Source organism: Scardinius erythrophthalmus (assembly GCF_964197995.2).
Source record: "Scardinius erythrophthalmus genome assembly, chromosome: 5".
Lineage (NCBI taxonomy): Eukaryota > Metazoa > Chordata > Actinopteri > Cypriniformes > Leuciscidae > Scardinius > Scardinius erythrophthalmus.
The window spans coordinates 46,257,780-46,274,488 of NC_138225.1; the positions used below are offsets into that span (position 1 = coordinate 46,257,780).

At 36.8% G+C, this 16,709-nt stretch overlaps 1 protein-coding gene across 3 annotated transcripts in view; it reads right to left on the reverse strand.

The window, feature by feature from the left end:
* Positions 1-16,709, reverse strand: part of arhgef12b (Rho guanine nucleotide exchange factor (GEF) 12b) — an 83,210-nt gene that overhangs the window by 1,571 nt on the left and 64,930 nt on the right. For all 3 annotated transcript variants that reach the window (XM_081365605.1, XM_081365603.1, XM_081365604.1), the window contains 18 exons: positions 15,686-15,830; positions 14,484-14,519; positions 13,726-13,880; positions 12,254-12,400; positions 12,074-12,159; positions 11,562-11,687; positions 11,305-11,419; positions 10,009-10,109; positions 9,853-9,930; positions 9,659-9,734; positions 7,161-7,328; positions 6,917-7,004; positions 5,679-5,756; positions 5,507-5,601; positions 4,229-4,516; positions 2,969-3,211; positions 1,498-1,724; positions 87-162 (listed from right to left, as the gene is read on the reverse strand). In XM_081365605.1, coding sequence (XP_081221731.1) covers positions 87-162; positions 1,498-1,724; positions 2,969-3,211; positions 4,229-4,516; positions 5,507-5,601; positions 5,679-5,756; positions 6,917-7,004; positions 7,161-7,328; positions 9,659-9,734; positions 9,853-9,930; positions 10,009-10,109; positions 11,305-11,419; positions 11,562-11,687; positions 12,074-12,159; positions 12,254-12,400; positions 13,726-13,880; positions 14,484-14,519; positions 15,686-15,830 — 2,328 coding nt within the window. The remainder of the gene's footprint in view (positions 1-86; positions 163-1,497; positions 1,725-2,968; positions 3,212-4,228; positions 4,517-5,506; positions 5,602-5,678; positions 5,757-6,916; positions 7,005-7,160; positions 7,329-9,658; positions 9,735-9,852; positions 9,931-10,008; positions 10,110-11,304; positions 11,420-11,561; positions 11,688-12,073; positions 12,160-12,253; positions 12,401-13,725; positions 13,881-14,483; positions 14,520-15,685; positions 15,831-16,709) is intronic.

The window sequence follows — 16,709 nt, forward strand, 5'->3', positions numbered from 1 at the left end:
AGAAACGAGAACTATGAAATGAAAGCTCTTTTTATAATGACAGCACAACACTGAACCACTGGCAGGAAGGACAGAAGCTGCACTACCTTTGTTTTCCTCTGTGTCAGTAGCTGTTTCCTCTGATAGCCTTTGGCATAGCTGGTTATACTTGATTTCTGTATCCTGAAAAAAAAACAAAAAAAACAACAGAATTGAGTATTTCTTCAAATTTGTGACCTGAGCCAAACAGGCATGTGCCTGTTTTATTGTTATGGTTTACTTTTTAATTACTAAAAATCATTTGCCAACATGCAGTGGCCCCATAAAATATTTGGACACTTCAATCAGACGTATCAGACAGACGTATGAATCTCCTAGCATTAAATCAGGGTTTAATGTTTTCAAACTGTCCCCAATACAATGAACCCCCTGCAAGGGCCCTCAGTCATAAAATATAAAGACAGTCATTTATTCTTAGGAATAACGACCAAATGATATATTGTAAGAAAAATGGTATACGAAAAGTTTATATCAAAAATGCATCTTTTGGCTTTTTTTTCTGTGGTCATTTAGCTGCCAAAAATATTATCTGGACATTTACAGAAACTACAGCATTTATTTCTCTACAGAATATTAGTTTTCTTTGCCATTTTTTTAGAGGATATTATTAAAACATTTTCAGTTCAATTCAAATGTATTTGTTTAGCATTGTTCATTAAATATATATATATGAGCTTAGCTTGCAACATTGAAAAGAGATTTAAAAATAGAACTGGTATTTTTAAATATTAAGAAAACAAAAGCAAAAAACATGCAGTTTTCATTTTTTTTATTATTACTGCTAAAATATGTTTCGTAAACCATAGTCTCTAAAATTATCCAGGGACCCCCTAGAATCTCCCTTGAAAATTGAATTAGATAATAAAATTATCCAGGGACCCCCCAGAATCTCCCTTGAAAACTGAATTAGATAACAAAATATCCAAAAGTGACACTTTTTTTTTTTAGATTGGAAAATAAAGTTAGGTTTTTAAATAATAGTAAAACAATATAAAGGAAAGTAAAATACAGTATTGAAATGAAGCTTGTTTCAACCACAGAATAAAAAAAAAGAAGAAAAATTGTGACTTAATACATACTTTTTTTCTCAAAATTGTGCATTTTTATATCTCACAATTCAGACTTTATTTCTCTCAATTTCAAGTTTATAACCCCTCAGAATTGTGAGATTTAAACTGAGAAAAAAGTCTGAATTGTGAACTTTTTGCTATGTAAAATGAATTTTAAATTCCATGCAGTTTTTTTTAACCGCCACAAGTTACAAAGTGTACCTGTAAAATACAGTATAATTGTCCCTGAAAAGTAAACTTACTTTTGAGAAAATATCTAGCAGATGCCACTTGGGTCTGGCATGTTATATAATATAAATTGATACATTTTAAGTGAGACACAAGTCTCTCAATACTTCTTGGTCATGTGTATATTTGTGACCGGTTTTCTTGGTGGGCAACATGTCACCTTCAGGTGCTGCAGGTTGGCCTGTAGTAGACGTATGTGGGTCATGATCTGTCTGTTGAGGTTAGGTCCTCCGCTGCTCTGAGAGGAGGAAGAGAGGAGCTTCTTCAAGTCAATGCCCGAGTCTCCCCCGGCCGCTGGCTCCCCGCTGTTGCCCTGCACGTCATCATCTGTGCTGCTCTCACCTGAGCCTCCATACACCTCCAGCACCATGTAACTGCCTGCAGAGACTGGCAGAGAATGAGACCAGTGGTTACAGGTTATGTCAACAGAAAATGTACATGTAGTGCAAAAAGTAGGCTGCTTCCAAACATGCATACTTGCCTACTTACAGAGTTAGTGTAAACAGCACAGTTCTTTCCAAAAAATAAATCAAGCATGCAAAACATATGCAAAGTGAACACATTTGGATTTGTGCCAAATGACGGTGGTACATGAGGCCAAGATTACATTTACATTTATGCATTTGGCAGACGCTTTTATCCAAAGCGACTTACATTGCATTTCAAGGTACACACACATTATGTGTGTAGCTGCACATCTCCCACAAGCTGGTAGTGTCTGCTGGTAGTTTCACTTTAAATAAATTTGTTTATAATAAATAAACTAAAATACAGTTTAGTATACACTAAAATACTTATTTATAATATTTGTAAACTTTTTTTTATTTCTAAATGTAATAATACAGTTTGACACACATACAGTAGATGCAACTTATCTGTTTTTTTTTTTCCCCCTCAATATATAATGTAAATGTCATTTTGACCTGGTGCAACTTACTTTCTGTAATATATGGTTTGGGTGAAGAGAGAAGCATTTCCGATTTCACAGTATTTACAAAATTGTAGGCAAAAAGTACCCAGACAACCTACTACTACTGCAGAGGTTCTGAAGTGTGCATACAACATACTTTTCGATCCCATGAGGCCACAGGAGAGGATTTGTGAATGGCAGGGAAACGGCTGACGCACGTAGGTCACAGGACAATGACAATTTAGTCCACCCGGGTTACATTCAAACTAAACACATTCTAACTATATATACATTTTACATGGTTGCAAAGTAATTACTTGAAAGAAGTACTATTTTGAGCACTTGTTTCACTGATCAATTTAACGGTCTTTATACTGACACCTATTGGTGTGGATGAAACATCACATAAACTAACTCCACTGTTTATGACCAGTTAATAATTGTTAATTCTATAACTAAGCATGTCTGGTCTTAATTCTTGCGGAAAATCATTTTTCTATAATGACTGTTGAACTTTATAATTGATGGTTGTCCCACACAATCAATGTTCTACATATCTGTGCTAGTTTCATGTCTCTTGATTTACTCTGTAGTCTTGTCCATTTACTTTTCAATGTGTTACGTAGTCATGTAATAAGCAGGATAATGTGCGGTCAGCTGCGCATTATCATAAAATAAAGGCCCCTCCTGATGACTTTGAAAAAGCAGGACAAATACATACCACAATCCTCAGACGTCTCAAAGAAGCCCGTGTCTCCGGAGGGCAGTTCCTGTGCGTTCTCCCCTCTGTTCTCGCCCCTCTCTGAGCCGTTCTCAACAGTGGACCCGATCGCAGCGCTGTTCTCCGGCCCCTGCTGCGAACCCGTCCTCGCCACGTGTTCCCGTTGCTCTCCTCTCTCGGGGTCTCTGTCTGTGTCCTCCTGACTGGACATGTGGTTGATCAGGAGCTGCCTCAGTGTCGCCACTAAAGAACACAGAAATGAGATGAGAATAAATAGGGCTGCAACTACCAATTATTTTGAAAATCGATTCATCAATAGTTTGTTTTTTACGATTAATCTATTGATTATTTTCTAGTTAGTCACTTAATCCTTTAGTTAACTCTTTCCCCGGCATTGACGGAATTTTCCATCATTTATGAGACACTACCCTGCCACCGACGGAATTTTCCAGCTTTCTGTGTTTTCACTGTTATACGGTAGGGGGCGCTATTACACATCTTCTGAAAGAGTACAGAATCTCCGGATCAAAACACAGGCAAAGCAGCAGCAGAAACAAGCGATAGCATATGTAAGCAGATGCATATGTAAAATAACATGATCATCAACATTAAACAGCATATAAATCAAAACTGCCTAACATTACCAAATGAAATGTCAACCCAGGATGAGCTATAGGACTGAGCGTTGATGGACTCGATCTATGTTTTGATCATCGTTCTGAATCCGATCCGGACATAATTTTTGAGAAAAATGTTGCTTTTTTTAAAAGAAATTTACCCACATTCAAGTGTTGATAAAAAAAGAATGCATGAAAGCCATGAAAGTTGTGTGAAAATGATCAAAAATGCTGGCGGTGGCTGGAAACTTTTTTTAAAAACACTGCCGGGGAAAGAGTTAAACAACCACCAACGACGACTTTAAACGCCTCGCATCTCGCACCCAACTCCGGAGGTTCTTTGGATGAACGCAATTCAAACTAAACCCATAATTATACAGTTTACAGTGGCTCTCACAATACAAGACTTGGCAGGCAACTAGTTGTCCAGTGAGGTTGCTTTCATTCAGCACGGGTGTGTCAAATCAATCTGTTTTCCTAATCGACGTCAACGATTACACTGACGTGTCGTAACAGCTCTACACACTTACAGGGTTACAGTTAATCCCAGAAGTTGATTTGCTGGATTTAAGTTGTCCCTATCCAAATGAAGTTTTCAGTTACGTGAGAGGGATGGCTCGTAGCAGTCGAGTCTTCTACTCACGTGTTCTGAGAGCTTCATCAGCTCTGAGTGGCTGGAGCTCAAAGGCCTCGGCCTCGTCCTCATCTATGGCGATGCCCTGTCTCGAGCGCTGCTTCAGTAATGTCAGTCGATCGGTCATATCAGCCACCACGAACTCTTCATCATCTTCAGCCTGATCCGGTACTGAGTTTTCTTCCTCTTCATCCTCCTCATCAGATTTGGTCTCAAACGGGTTGGTACTAGATGGCGGGGTTGACATGACCTCAGTGGACATGACTTCAGTAGACATGACCTCAGTGTCATCTTTTTCTAAGGAAAATACACAACAAAATTGAAGAAAACAATTCTGAAACATATTTACGAGGCTCCTAGTCAAATAAACTAGATATTCATGAGTATTAGGGGGCTTTCAAACTGGCAGTTTAGTTCGAAAAGTAGCATGGTTCGCGTGAAAAATTGGTAACCTGAAAGCTATAATGTGGACCCGGGAGTGCACCACGGTACCGAACCGAGTACCACGGAGTGAGTGTGCAGTGTAAATGGCGCATATTGAGTGAATCAGAGCGGCAAATGAATGGCTCACAATCGGCTGTCTCCTCAAAAGAGTCCATTTGCAAGCCTTCATGTGTAGACTACAGTTGCACGATTAATCATTCAAACCAATATTTTTTTAAATAGACTGCAGCAATTAATATTTAGTCAGAACCTTTAGTAAATTAAATGTTATTTTGTTTAGTTGTCTGTTTAGAATCCTGGGAGAATCATGATCTCTGTTTGAAACAAAAAGTTTCGTTCACTGCTGCACATAATGGCACCAAATTAATAAAAAAAAAAAAAAACCTATATTGACCTGCGTTCTGCTTTCCATCATTTGGTTCAAAAGAATCAAGTGAGTGTGAAACCAGTCCAACACCCCCTACCAATGAGAACAATTGCACTCAGATTCAGACGGCAGCAAATGTGCCCAGTGTGAAAGACAAATGGATACTGGATGTGCTGCCAATTGCCATATTTCAGCAGTCAAACAACTGCATTATGTTCATATTTGAACAAACTACCACTTTATTGCTCATCTTCTACTGTAGTATCCATTTCATATTTACTTGCATTACACATATTAAAAATCTGTCACTAGTTGCAGTACAACAGTGAGATGGTTTAAGTGAGCATTGCAGACCAGACTTTATGCTGATACTTTAATGAATTACTGAAGCAAATGAATGCCAGACAGTTAAATGCACTGCACAACATCCCGAGTTGAATTAAATGAAATAACAAACAAATGAAAAAAATGCTTACCTGGAGACTGAATGCTGCCTAAAGAAATGGGCTCAGCGTCTTTGTTTAGTTTCTGAACACCAGAGTTGATCAACTCGACCTCTTCACGCTCCACGCTGCAAAACATGTCATGTTATCACATTAACTTACTGCCTATAAAACTATATAAATGATGTAGAAACCTTAAACTTACTCAGTCTGAAGTAATGGAATGATGTTGTGTAGTTTGGTCTTCATGCAGTCTGCTCTTTGTGTGATCAAACACTGCCACCTAGTGTTTGGAAGATCAAACAATCAAAACAGGTAGGGGTCATGAGCTGCATTTTTAAAATGTTATGTTCTCTGAGGTCCACTTATATTGTTATCAAGATTTTTACACCCTTATTGATAAGCAATAAACTGTTTTCTGTCCTGTTTCTGACCCTCTCTTTGAAACACTCCGTTTTGACGGATGTATCGCATTCAAGACTTGGAAATAAAAGCTCACTGCTATTGATTGGGTAATATTTTTGCATATTGAAATAAGTACGTACTTGAAGTTACTACAGTTATAATTGACAACGGATGACTTACGGTGTTTTGTGTAAATAGACTTATGAATAAATGTACCATTGTTTGTCGCACTGTGGTTCTTATAGGCTATTCACCCTTTTCGATAAAATGAAAACTTGGCACTTCAAAAAGTTTTGTGATCCTCAGAGGCATCTCTATGGTTTTGTTGCTGGAGTAATCCTGTGTTTGTGTCAATCTCGTGTTTACTACTACAATTGGTGGGCGGGGCTAAATAGACAATGATGTAGAAGTAGGCATTGATTTTCTTCTGCAAAGGTGGTCTTTCGTCACACTATGAGGTGTAATAATGTGACAAAATCCGAAACAAGTCGTTTTCTGAGCTTGGTTTCAATAAAAGCTGTTTTTTGACTAACGAGGAAGTTTTGAGTTCTGAAACTTACAGGATATTTTTATAGTACATTTTTACATTTTACCTCTTGTAATTTCTGACCCATTTAATGTAAACTAAAATATTTAAAAATCATTTTTGGTAACTCAAATAAGGCAGAAAAAAATATTAGTTGGAAAAACTTAAATTATAGATGTTGTCTTGGCAACTAACTGAAATAAATTAATTTACTAAAATTAAAGCTATATAGAAATATTTAAAAAACTAGAAAAAACAAAAGCACACAACAAAATTCCCTAAACTAAAATGAAAATTGAATATATAAAAATCAAAGCTAATTCAAAATATTAATAAATACTATGTGTAATTGTGAATTGGAAATAACACAAACATTCGTCCACTGTTTTAGAGGCTAAACATACTGAGGTGAATTTTGTTCACTTACAAACTTACAAACTGAATAAACACTTAAAGGTCACTCTAAAAGGGCAGACAAAAAGGAATTATAGGGTAAAAAGATCAGTACTCACGTCTTCTGCTCAGATACAGTCTGGGCCATCAGCTCATAGATCTGGGCTCCATTATCAGACATCGACAGTACAAAGAATGACCTGTTGTCTGTAATGCATTCAGACAATAATGTTATTTCAACCTACCCTTGAATCTGCTTTTATTTTAATCTAGAAGCCATTAACGACTTGATTATGGAAGACATGATTTTTGAGGTATTGTTCAAAAATATGATCTGATAAATGTCCATAAACTATGTCTTACCGGTGGCGACCGAGCGCACCATCACAGTGCTGAGTTTGATGATGGGGCTGAAGATGTGTTTGGTCTCAGCGGTGCCCGCCAGATTCTTACTGTGGCATTTTAAGATCAGCTTCTCATCTTGCCTCTGAAGTAGCACCAATATATCTTCCAGCAGCAATGTGTACAGCTCTGCACACACACATACCATATGTAATCATTTCACAATAATATTACATTACAGTGGACCCATTATGATTTTTCGGACACTACTTTCATGTAGTGTGTTAGATAGCTGTTTGTGTATGTAACAGGGTTCATCTGTAAAATGAAATTCCAGGACTTTCAAGGACTACAATCAGCACTTATCAAACAATATCGTTATTATTTTTATTTTTAAAAAATTGTTTTTTTTGCTCAAATTACATGTTATCTGATGTTTCACTTCATAGAGATCAATCCACTGACCAGCGTGGTCAGGCATGGGAAATCTTCCTCCTGATAGGATACTATCATGCTCATAGCCATGCAAAATAGCTCTATATCTCAGATGGGCTGCTGTGTTAATTTTGCATAAAAGATTATTATTTTTTCATAAAAATTCAAGCACTTTTCAAGTACCTCTTCAAAAATATGTCTGTTTTCAAGGGTTTTCCAGGACTTAATTTCAAAAAGTCAAAGTACTTCAAGCACTTTAATCACCTTGTACGAACCCAAATTTTCAAAGATCAAAGTGCACAATAAAATAGTTATTGTTTCCGAACTGCCTGAAACGCATTATCAGTAATTCCAGTCTGTATGAACCTACATAGGTTTGTAACAAATTTGCATAATTCCAGCCTATGGTTTTCATTGACTGTCTGCGAACAACGTCTACTTTGACCTTCAACTTACGCTTACGCTACTGGTAGTTCCTATTGTGCTGTGTTAGACCCTACTCTGAGGTAGGAGCTAATTTAGTTCCCCCAAAAAGTGTTCCTATACGTTCCTGCGGTGCAAACAAACAAAGAAAGCAGGCACTTCCACTCAGGGCCGTTTCTAGCCTTTTTGGCACCCTAGGCAAGATTCCTATTGAGCCCCCCCATTGTAATTTGGCATTAACAGTTTTACTCACTTAAAAGGACTTTGTTGCACTATGCTGGAGTAAAGTTAATAAATGATCGTTCTATCCCATAGGATTTTGTGAAACTATGTTGGGTGGACCTCTGTCCCTCTAGGGGGTTTCGGGGGCATGCTCCCCGCAAGAAAATTTTGTACATTTTCAGGTTAAATTAATGCATTAATCTGGTGCACTTTGAGAGCTAAAAATTAAGAGCTTCAACCCATGAACTGTGCACATTGAACAAAGAAAAACCATTGACTTGTACCTGGACACTAAAGAGGGCTCAAACATCTTATTAGTTTAGAGTCTCAGTCTACATCACATTATCACTGGTGTTTATGATTTATATAAGTATTGCTATGATGTAAAATCCATATAGCCAATTATATGTACTGTATAAATTAAAACTCTTATTTCAAAAGTATATTTTACATTACACTGCTATAGTATAGGAAAATTACAATACTTTTGTCCTAATTTCTTCACTTGCAAGAAATAAACCCTTGAGCTTTTATTTTGGAGAAAACACCAGATCACCATGCTGATCGCATGAGCAAAGTGCGCACTTTTCTTTAAATCACGCAGCACAAACAGAATGCCTATATAGGCTACTTAATTAAAGTCTTGTGCTGTTTTATAAAGGCACAAAGCCATATCATGATTTCGATTTTAGTTAATATAACGCTAGAGACCTTTATGCTAGGCTCTAAATTTTACATCTCATGTGTTGGGAAAAGGGAGAAGAGCGAGTTCGCCAAAAAGCGGATTCGAACTCGGGTCGAACGCATCAAAAGCTACTTTCAAGCACCTCACGCCTTAAGACCTAATGTATGCCACTGTAGATATTTAGTGGTGGGCGTCTTTTTGCCAAAAAGACAGGCACTTAGTGCAAATATACGCTCCATTATCGGAAATGTAAAAAAATAAGGATTTTTCTTCCACTCGCTTGGGCAAGAAAAAAATCTCTTGGTGTGGTGGGGGCTCTCACTGGCGCCCCCCAGCTGTTTGCGCCCTAGGAGACCGCCTAGTTTGCCTATGCCTAGAAACGGCCCATATCCACTAATAGTTATAGGAACTATGAAATGTTCCTTCAGTGCGAAAGTCCCTTTTGAAAAAGCATATTAGGGAAACTTTAAAACTGCTGTATTATACACTTTTGCAGCATTACATTTTTGCCCTGATGTACACTTATAATGTTAGTCAAGCTGTCTTGCACCAAACACAAGTCATAATTTAGGTTTTCAAGACAATTTTTCTCTACAGAATTAAAGGCTATTTACGCTACTGCACCTTTAAGAGATCTTTATGTAAATGACCATCTGATAATGGTATAAAATCAAATTTTCCATGATATCACTCGTAGAAAACATTTCTAATTTGAGTTTGGTCAAGGGTGAATTCTGTGACAAGCCACACCTACCAATAGTTTTATCTTTGTTGACCTTCCAGGATAGTGGTCCCTCATGCACCATCTTCCTCTTAGTCAAGTCCAAGTTCTAGATAGAGAGTAAAATCGTCATTTTGTTGATAGCGAGTGATAATTTGCTATACAGCTCCTGTTTTTTTTGTTGTGTTGATAAAATGGATTTCAATTGGATAAATATGAGGTCTCACCTTAAACTCCGCTATCATGGGGTTCTCGCTCTGTTTCAGTGAGGACAGGTCCAGTCGTCTCTGGTAGTCCTCCAACCTCTGGGGACGGCAGATGATCAGGGATCAGTTCAATATGGTCTGATCTGAGGTCAGGCACCCACTGTGTTATTTACTCACCTGTTTGTTCTCGGCTTCTTTCACCTCCTGATTGACGTGAGTGAGAATCTTTCGACAGCATTCGCCAGCCCGTTTCACTTTACTTTTCTCCTCAGGGTCCTCTGTAATATGTGAGAATGTCTTGCAATGTGATTTGCTTTACACCATCCAAAATGTACATTTCATGACAACTTAGTTTGTATTAATTACTGGCGAACTGGCTGTTATTTTGAGCTGTAGCAGAAATGCAGTTAATGTGATAGCACTACATCATTCTGCTGCTGATGTTACACAGATGCATGATGTGTGAAACAGGGCCCATATGTGAACGGTCTAAACAAAAACAGACCTCGCCACATCTGAGTCTCAGACACAAACACAGTGGCAATATAGCAACTTTTATTTTTGCTAATGAAATGGACATAAAATGGTAAAGCATTTTTAGATTTTTGTCAGATTAGAAGATATTTTACTATTTAAAATAATATCATTATAATATGTATTTTTCTGATGAAAAGGACATAACACGCTAGATAATATTTGTCAGATTTGCAGACATCTTAGTACTTAAAATATTATTATTAATTTAAAAGGTGTATTTTTCCTAACGAAAAGGACATAACATGGTAAAGAATACTTGTCAGATTTGCAGATACCTTCATATTTAAGATAGTAATATTAATTATAACATTATGTATTTAGTAAACACTTTACAATAAGGTCAAATTTGTTAACATTAGTTAATACATTAACTAACATGAACTAACAATGAGCAATACATTTTACAGTATTTATTAATATCGGTTAATGTTAGTTAATAAAATAGTCATTCATTGTTTGTTATTTCACAATGCAAGAAATACAACTTTCTATTTCAATAATGTATTAGTAAATGAAAACTAAGATTAATAAATATAAAATATTAGTAAACTAAGATTAATAAATGCTGTAGAAGTTCAATCTTAGTCCATAAGTAGTTAACTAATGTTAAACTAATGAAACCTTATTGTAAAGAGTTACCATGCATTTGCGCTAATGATAAGAACATAACATGTTAAAGAATATTTGTCAGATTTGCAGATATATCTTACTGTTTAAGATATGAATCTTAATTTAATTTGTATTTTTGCTAATGAAAGAACATAACATGGTAAAGATTATTTGTCAGATTTGCAGATATCTTGATATTTAAGATAGTAGCAAGTTTAATATTATGTAGTTTTGCTAATGAAAAGGACATAACATGGTAAATAATATTTGTTGGATTTGCAGATATTTTAACATTTAACATATTATTATTAAAAGAGGCTGCTGTACCGGTGTATTTGGCGATGTTCTCTAGCAGAAGGGGATACTTTGTGAGTCTCTGAGTCTCCACAGGAATAATGTCCTTTAACTGCAGCCTGCGACAATTACGGTTACTCTCCGCCTCCTGCAATACAAACACTTCAACATGAAAATGACATTTACCATCTGGCAACAGCCAGATATGAAACACACACACACACACGACCAAAAGCAAGTAGAGTTACCAACAATTATGAAAGCAACCACTGGACTAGTAAGCCATTGACCTGAATGAAGGAGTTGAAGCGCTGGTCTTTCTTTTGCTTGCTCTTGATGAGTTCCAGGGCGAAAGGCTGATTACTGCAGTACGTGCCGGCAGCTCTCTTGATCTTCGCCTCTTCTTCCCCACTGAACTGTGGGTAAAGACACAAGCTAATGTGAAATTTCCTCCTTGGAAAATCTAATGGTAACTGGTTTAAGATGGTTCCTAGCTGGCTAAAGCTACTCATTCATGGTCGAATTGGTCAAGTTGGTTTAGTTGGTTAGATCAGCCACTTTGAAACAGCAACAAACCAGCTACCATTTTCAAAAAAACAGCTTTGCTGCCTTCGACTAGTACAACCTGGTTTTGCACTGCACACTCACTCTCATCGCCCATATTCAAGGTAAATCATCACCACATTTCAAGTGCAACCGAACTACAGGTAGTCAGGTCCACACGACAGCTTTCACTTTTCATATTTTCATGCAACTGTGCCCCGTTTCAAACTACCTGCCACTGTCTCTCTTCCTTTCTTACCCAGGAAAGCAGATCGTCTCCTAATAAGTCAATGAGCGCCGTCTCATTCTTCTTCCGAACAGCGGCCATTTGTTCCGTTAGAGACACTGAAGTGAGAAAACAAGCAAGACCGTGTTTAGAAGGCATGCTTTTTCAAGGGTTTTGAAGGATTTAACAGGTCTATGAAGTTATGAGATTTACTGTGCAGCTGAACGATCTCCTCAAGGTTGCTGAAGATGCTTTTGATGTCTGCCGAAGGCAGGATGGAGTCTCTGATCAGCGGCTGGTAAAACAAATTCTCCAGAACCTTCATCATTCGAACGTGTGCTCTCTCAGTGTAGAACAACTCTGTGAAAGCAATGATGTAGAGGAGAAAAGCGGTCACACAGGATGGTTTGCACTGGTAAATTGCCCCTGAGCAAGTAAAAAAAGCTTCTCATACTGAATGTATGCTTATACACTGTTGGGAGTAATCAGAATACTTTTTCCTGGGATAATGTAAGGAAATACATTTTCACTGTCTATTTACACCGGTGCAAATAGCCCGCCTTGTTGGCAGAGGCTATTTACACTGACTCCGCACACCTTATCTGATTGAGCCAGACAAAATTACAAAAGAAAACAGGAGCAGTGGTGTGGAGAGTAAGGCATTACTCTACCATTGTTTTGTTTTGTTTTATAAAAAATAATAAGATATTCAAAAAGTGGAAATAAAGTGCCTAACAGGGAATAAAAACAGTGGGAATATAGTGTTTAATGAGGGCTTAAGGGATATAAGGGCATGGGATAAGGCAGCATACATTTATGATCTTAATAAATATAATCATATATACGGAATCATTTGTTATTATTGCATACTGTTTTATAACATTCTACAATACAATATGAATCTATGCCACTATTTGCCCAACCACCATTATTTTTTACCAGAACTAAAAGAAAAAATAGTAATGTAACAATACAATTAAATAAAATAAACTATGTAAAAATATATTCATAATCTTACTTGTGTTACATACAGTTTTAATTAATAATGGTAGAATCATTAACATCCAATAACAAACAGTGTTTCAATTAAAAATAAAAAGTATTATACCATGGTCTGGCTGAATACTCGATTCTGATTGGCTGCAGGGTGTCCATTAAAAAGTGATAATGTACACCTTGGAACTGATGACAGTTTTTCGCTGGCTCAAACTCACTGATCAACTGCTGCGGTCGGCTCGCTGTGGCCACGTTGCTTGGCAACGCCTGTATACTATTAAATAGTGTGCGCTCGACTTAATAAATAAAAACCCTCACGATTTTTACTCTAAAACACATTAAAGTATTATTAATTGATTAAATATGTCTTTCTTTCGTAAGTGACCATGGTATAAGCGGGTTATCCTCCGCTGCGTGTCGGACGGTTCACGCCTCGCCGTCGTCCATTAAAACCTGATAATGGACACCTCGTCGGGCATTAACTCTTACATAATAGGATGAAACTAAATGGAAAGAGATCCACATCACATAACAGAAGGTGACTTGTCTCTTGAACTGTATAACTGTAATTTATCAGATATTTAAATCAAAACAAAGTGTTTTAAAAATCAGTAATTCAAAATCAGTGATTACTTTAGGAAGCAACTTCCCCAACACTTCTCATACAGTACACCACACTTGTCGCTCACCGTTGATGACTTCTTGTCTCTTGATTTCCTGAGAGTTAAGTGTGGACAGGACGTCTCTGCTCACCAGCGTCTGCCAGTTAGAAGGCTCCAGCTCCACCTCAACACACTGATCATCCTCACTCTGCACTTCTCCAGAGCCCAGCGGATCCATCCTGCTGTACAAACACAATGACAAAACATGTTCATCAAATGCATGTCTAATCAATTCAGTGAATAAAACTTAAACAAATTAATCATTTATTAAAATGTTAACAACAATAGGCTTTCCCCCCAAAATGTATTTAATTTTTTCCTACATCCTGTTTGTCTGATGTAATTCTACTGGATTCTGTGTTTTATGATTCATTGCCAATTTATCATTCAAAGAAATGTATACATTTAAAAAAAATTAATCAATCCTTTTAAATATAATCAAGTAAAAATATAAAAATTCCTTTACAACAAATGATTATGATTAAAGTTACGTTTAATGTTCGCCTCCTTCTTCCCTGAACTTGAACTTTGTTACAATTACTTAAATTCACATTATTTTATTTCATTCTAATGAAATAGCAGCAAGTGCTGAATTACAACTCAGAAAAAAAAAAAACCACTAGTGGTCTCACAATTTTGTGTGTTTTATTTACATATTATACATGTGAATAGTCAGTTTGTTGCCCATATTGTTCAAGTTATTGTTATTAATGGCCAAGAGATGATATCAGCATCGACCACTGAAAAACCCACAGTGGTCGACCACAAAAGCAAAGAGCACTTACCTCCGGTCAGGCCTGGGGGTGCCTGTGTCCTGCGTCCTGTAAGGAAAATCACATTCCAATTACCCTACAATAGTAACAATCCCAACATACCAAAACCGCATGTCGTCAGCATTCCCTTTCTCTCCTCAGGAGCCCCAGTCATGAGGCACAAGCTTAATTCTCTGTGTCTGTCCCAATAAGATCATTTACAGAGGAGAGCACCACAGAGCAATGCTTTGTTCAAACGGTACATGTGCATCGTCACAACGGAGACATAAGGAACAAAAATAGCTGTGAGGCCTGTAAACAGCCTGATTATAAGACAGCGACTGCTCGGCTTTTAACGAAAATCCAAATTCAATGCAAGTAAATGTTTTGGAGTGATAATTCTGCAAAGCACAGGGATGTATATTTAAGGGTTATAGACACTACTATTCAAAAGTTTGGGGTTGGTAGGATGTTTTTGACAGAAGTCTCTATGTGCACTAAGTCTATACTAAATCTATTTGATCAAAAATCAAACAGTAATTTCCGGAAATAATATAACAATTTTAAATGATTTCTGTTTTAACACATTTTAAAAGGTAACTTATTCCTGTGATGTCAAATTTGGATTTTCAGCATCATTACTCCAGTCTTCAGTGTCATTCTAATATGCTGATTTGGTGCTTAAGAAACATGTCTTGTTATTAACAGTGTTGAAAACAGTTGTGCTGACTAATATTTTTGTGGAAACTCTGATTTTTTTTTCAGGATTCTTTGATGAATAGAGAGTTCAAAAGAACAGCAAGTCTTTTGTAACATTATTAATGTATTTACAGACACTTTTGATCAATTTAATGTGTCCTTGCTGAATAAAAGTAATAATTTCTTTTAAAAAATAAAATAAATGAATAAATAAAACTGACGGTAGTGTTTTGAACGGTAGTGTTGTTCAGAACCAGAGCTGTTTCAGTTTTTGTAGTCTAAAAAATATTTAAATGTGATTTTATCCAATAAAAAAAAAATAAAAAATTTTGGGAAATCCAGTCAGTATGAAATACCAGATTTTTCTTCTTTTGCAAATTATATTCAGCTTCACAAGCTTCACTTTAACTGAGGAGGACATACAAGATACTGACTGAGCAAATGGAACACGGATGAAATTTGATCAATTTGAATTGTGTTTAGTTTAAAAAAAACATTTTATTAAAATGAGCCTGGATGGTGATCGTTTGACTCACTTGTCGGTCTCAGCATCCTCTTCCTGTAGATGTTCCAGTGTGCAGGGGCTGAAGTCAAAGTGAGTGTTTGAAGAGGAGGAGTCCTGCGAATCTCCTGGGGTGGAACCCTCTCCCATTCTGACCAGTGCAGAAGAGGGAAGTCCACCTAATCCACAGTCAGAGAGACGCACAATGTGTCAGAAAAAGAAATGCTCATGAAATCAGTGCTAAATTGAAGATGATCCACTTCAGAGATTCTACTAACAATTAGCAAGTTTGCAACTCTTTAACATTAGAGTATTAGTAGACTGTCTGTGTGATATCTGCTGACACTTTATTGAGATGCTCCTTCTACTGACTAAGTATCTTTGCAACTAGATGTCAACGTATTCTACTAACCCAAACCCTAACACCTAACCCTAACCGTCTGCTACAGTTGACATGTAGTTGCAAAGTTACTTATAGATAGCAGCATGTCTAAAGTGGACCACTGAAATAAAGTGTAGCCAAAGGAGCTTCTTAAAGACAGACGTCTTATAATTTTGTCAAATTACACAGACAATGAAAGGCACACACAGGACAAATTCTTCTTTATAAATGTGGGCACAATTTGACAATTTAAGAAGAACAGGCCAATTATTTTCTGAAAAGGGTTAGTCAGCAGATCTGAGCCGTGACCCTGATAACCCAGGAGAGCTCAGACAAAGAAAACAAAGAAAAACATCTAAATACATACCTGGGGCTGTATTACATAAACATCCTAACTAAGAATCCTATCCTATCTGTTAAGTAATCATAGTAACTTCACTTAGTAACTTTTTCAAATCTTAAATCAGGAATTAAGATAGGATGTTTCTGTAATACAGCTTCTGGAGAAAAAGTGGAAATACTGTTCAATAGTTCAATTTAACTAATGTTAGCAAATGGAACCTTATTGTAAAGTGTTACCAAGAAAATGAATATGGTTGATTTTCAGTGGGCAGCTTTTCTCAGCCGATACTCACATTTACATGGTCAGCTTGGTTATTAATTTAGCATATCATGT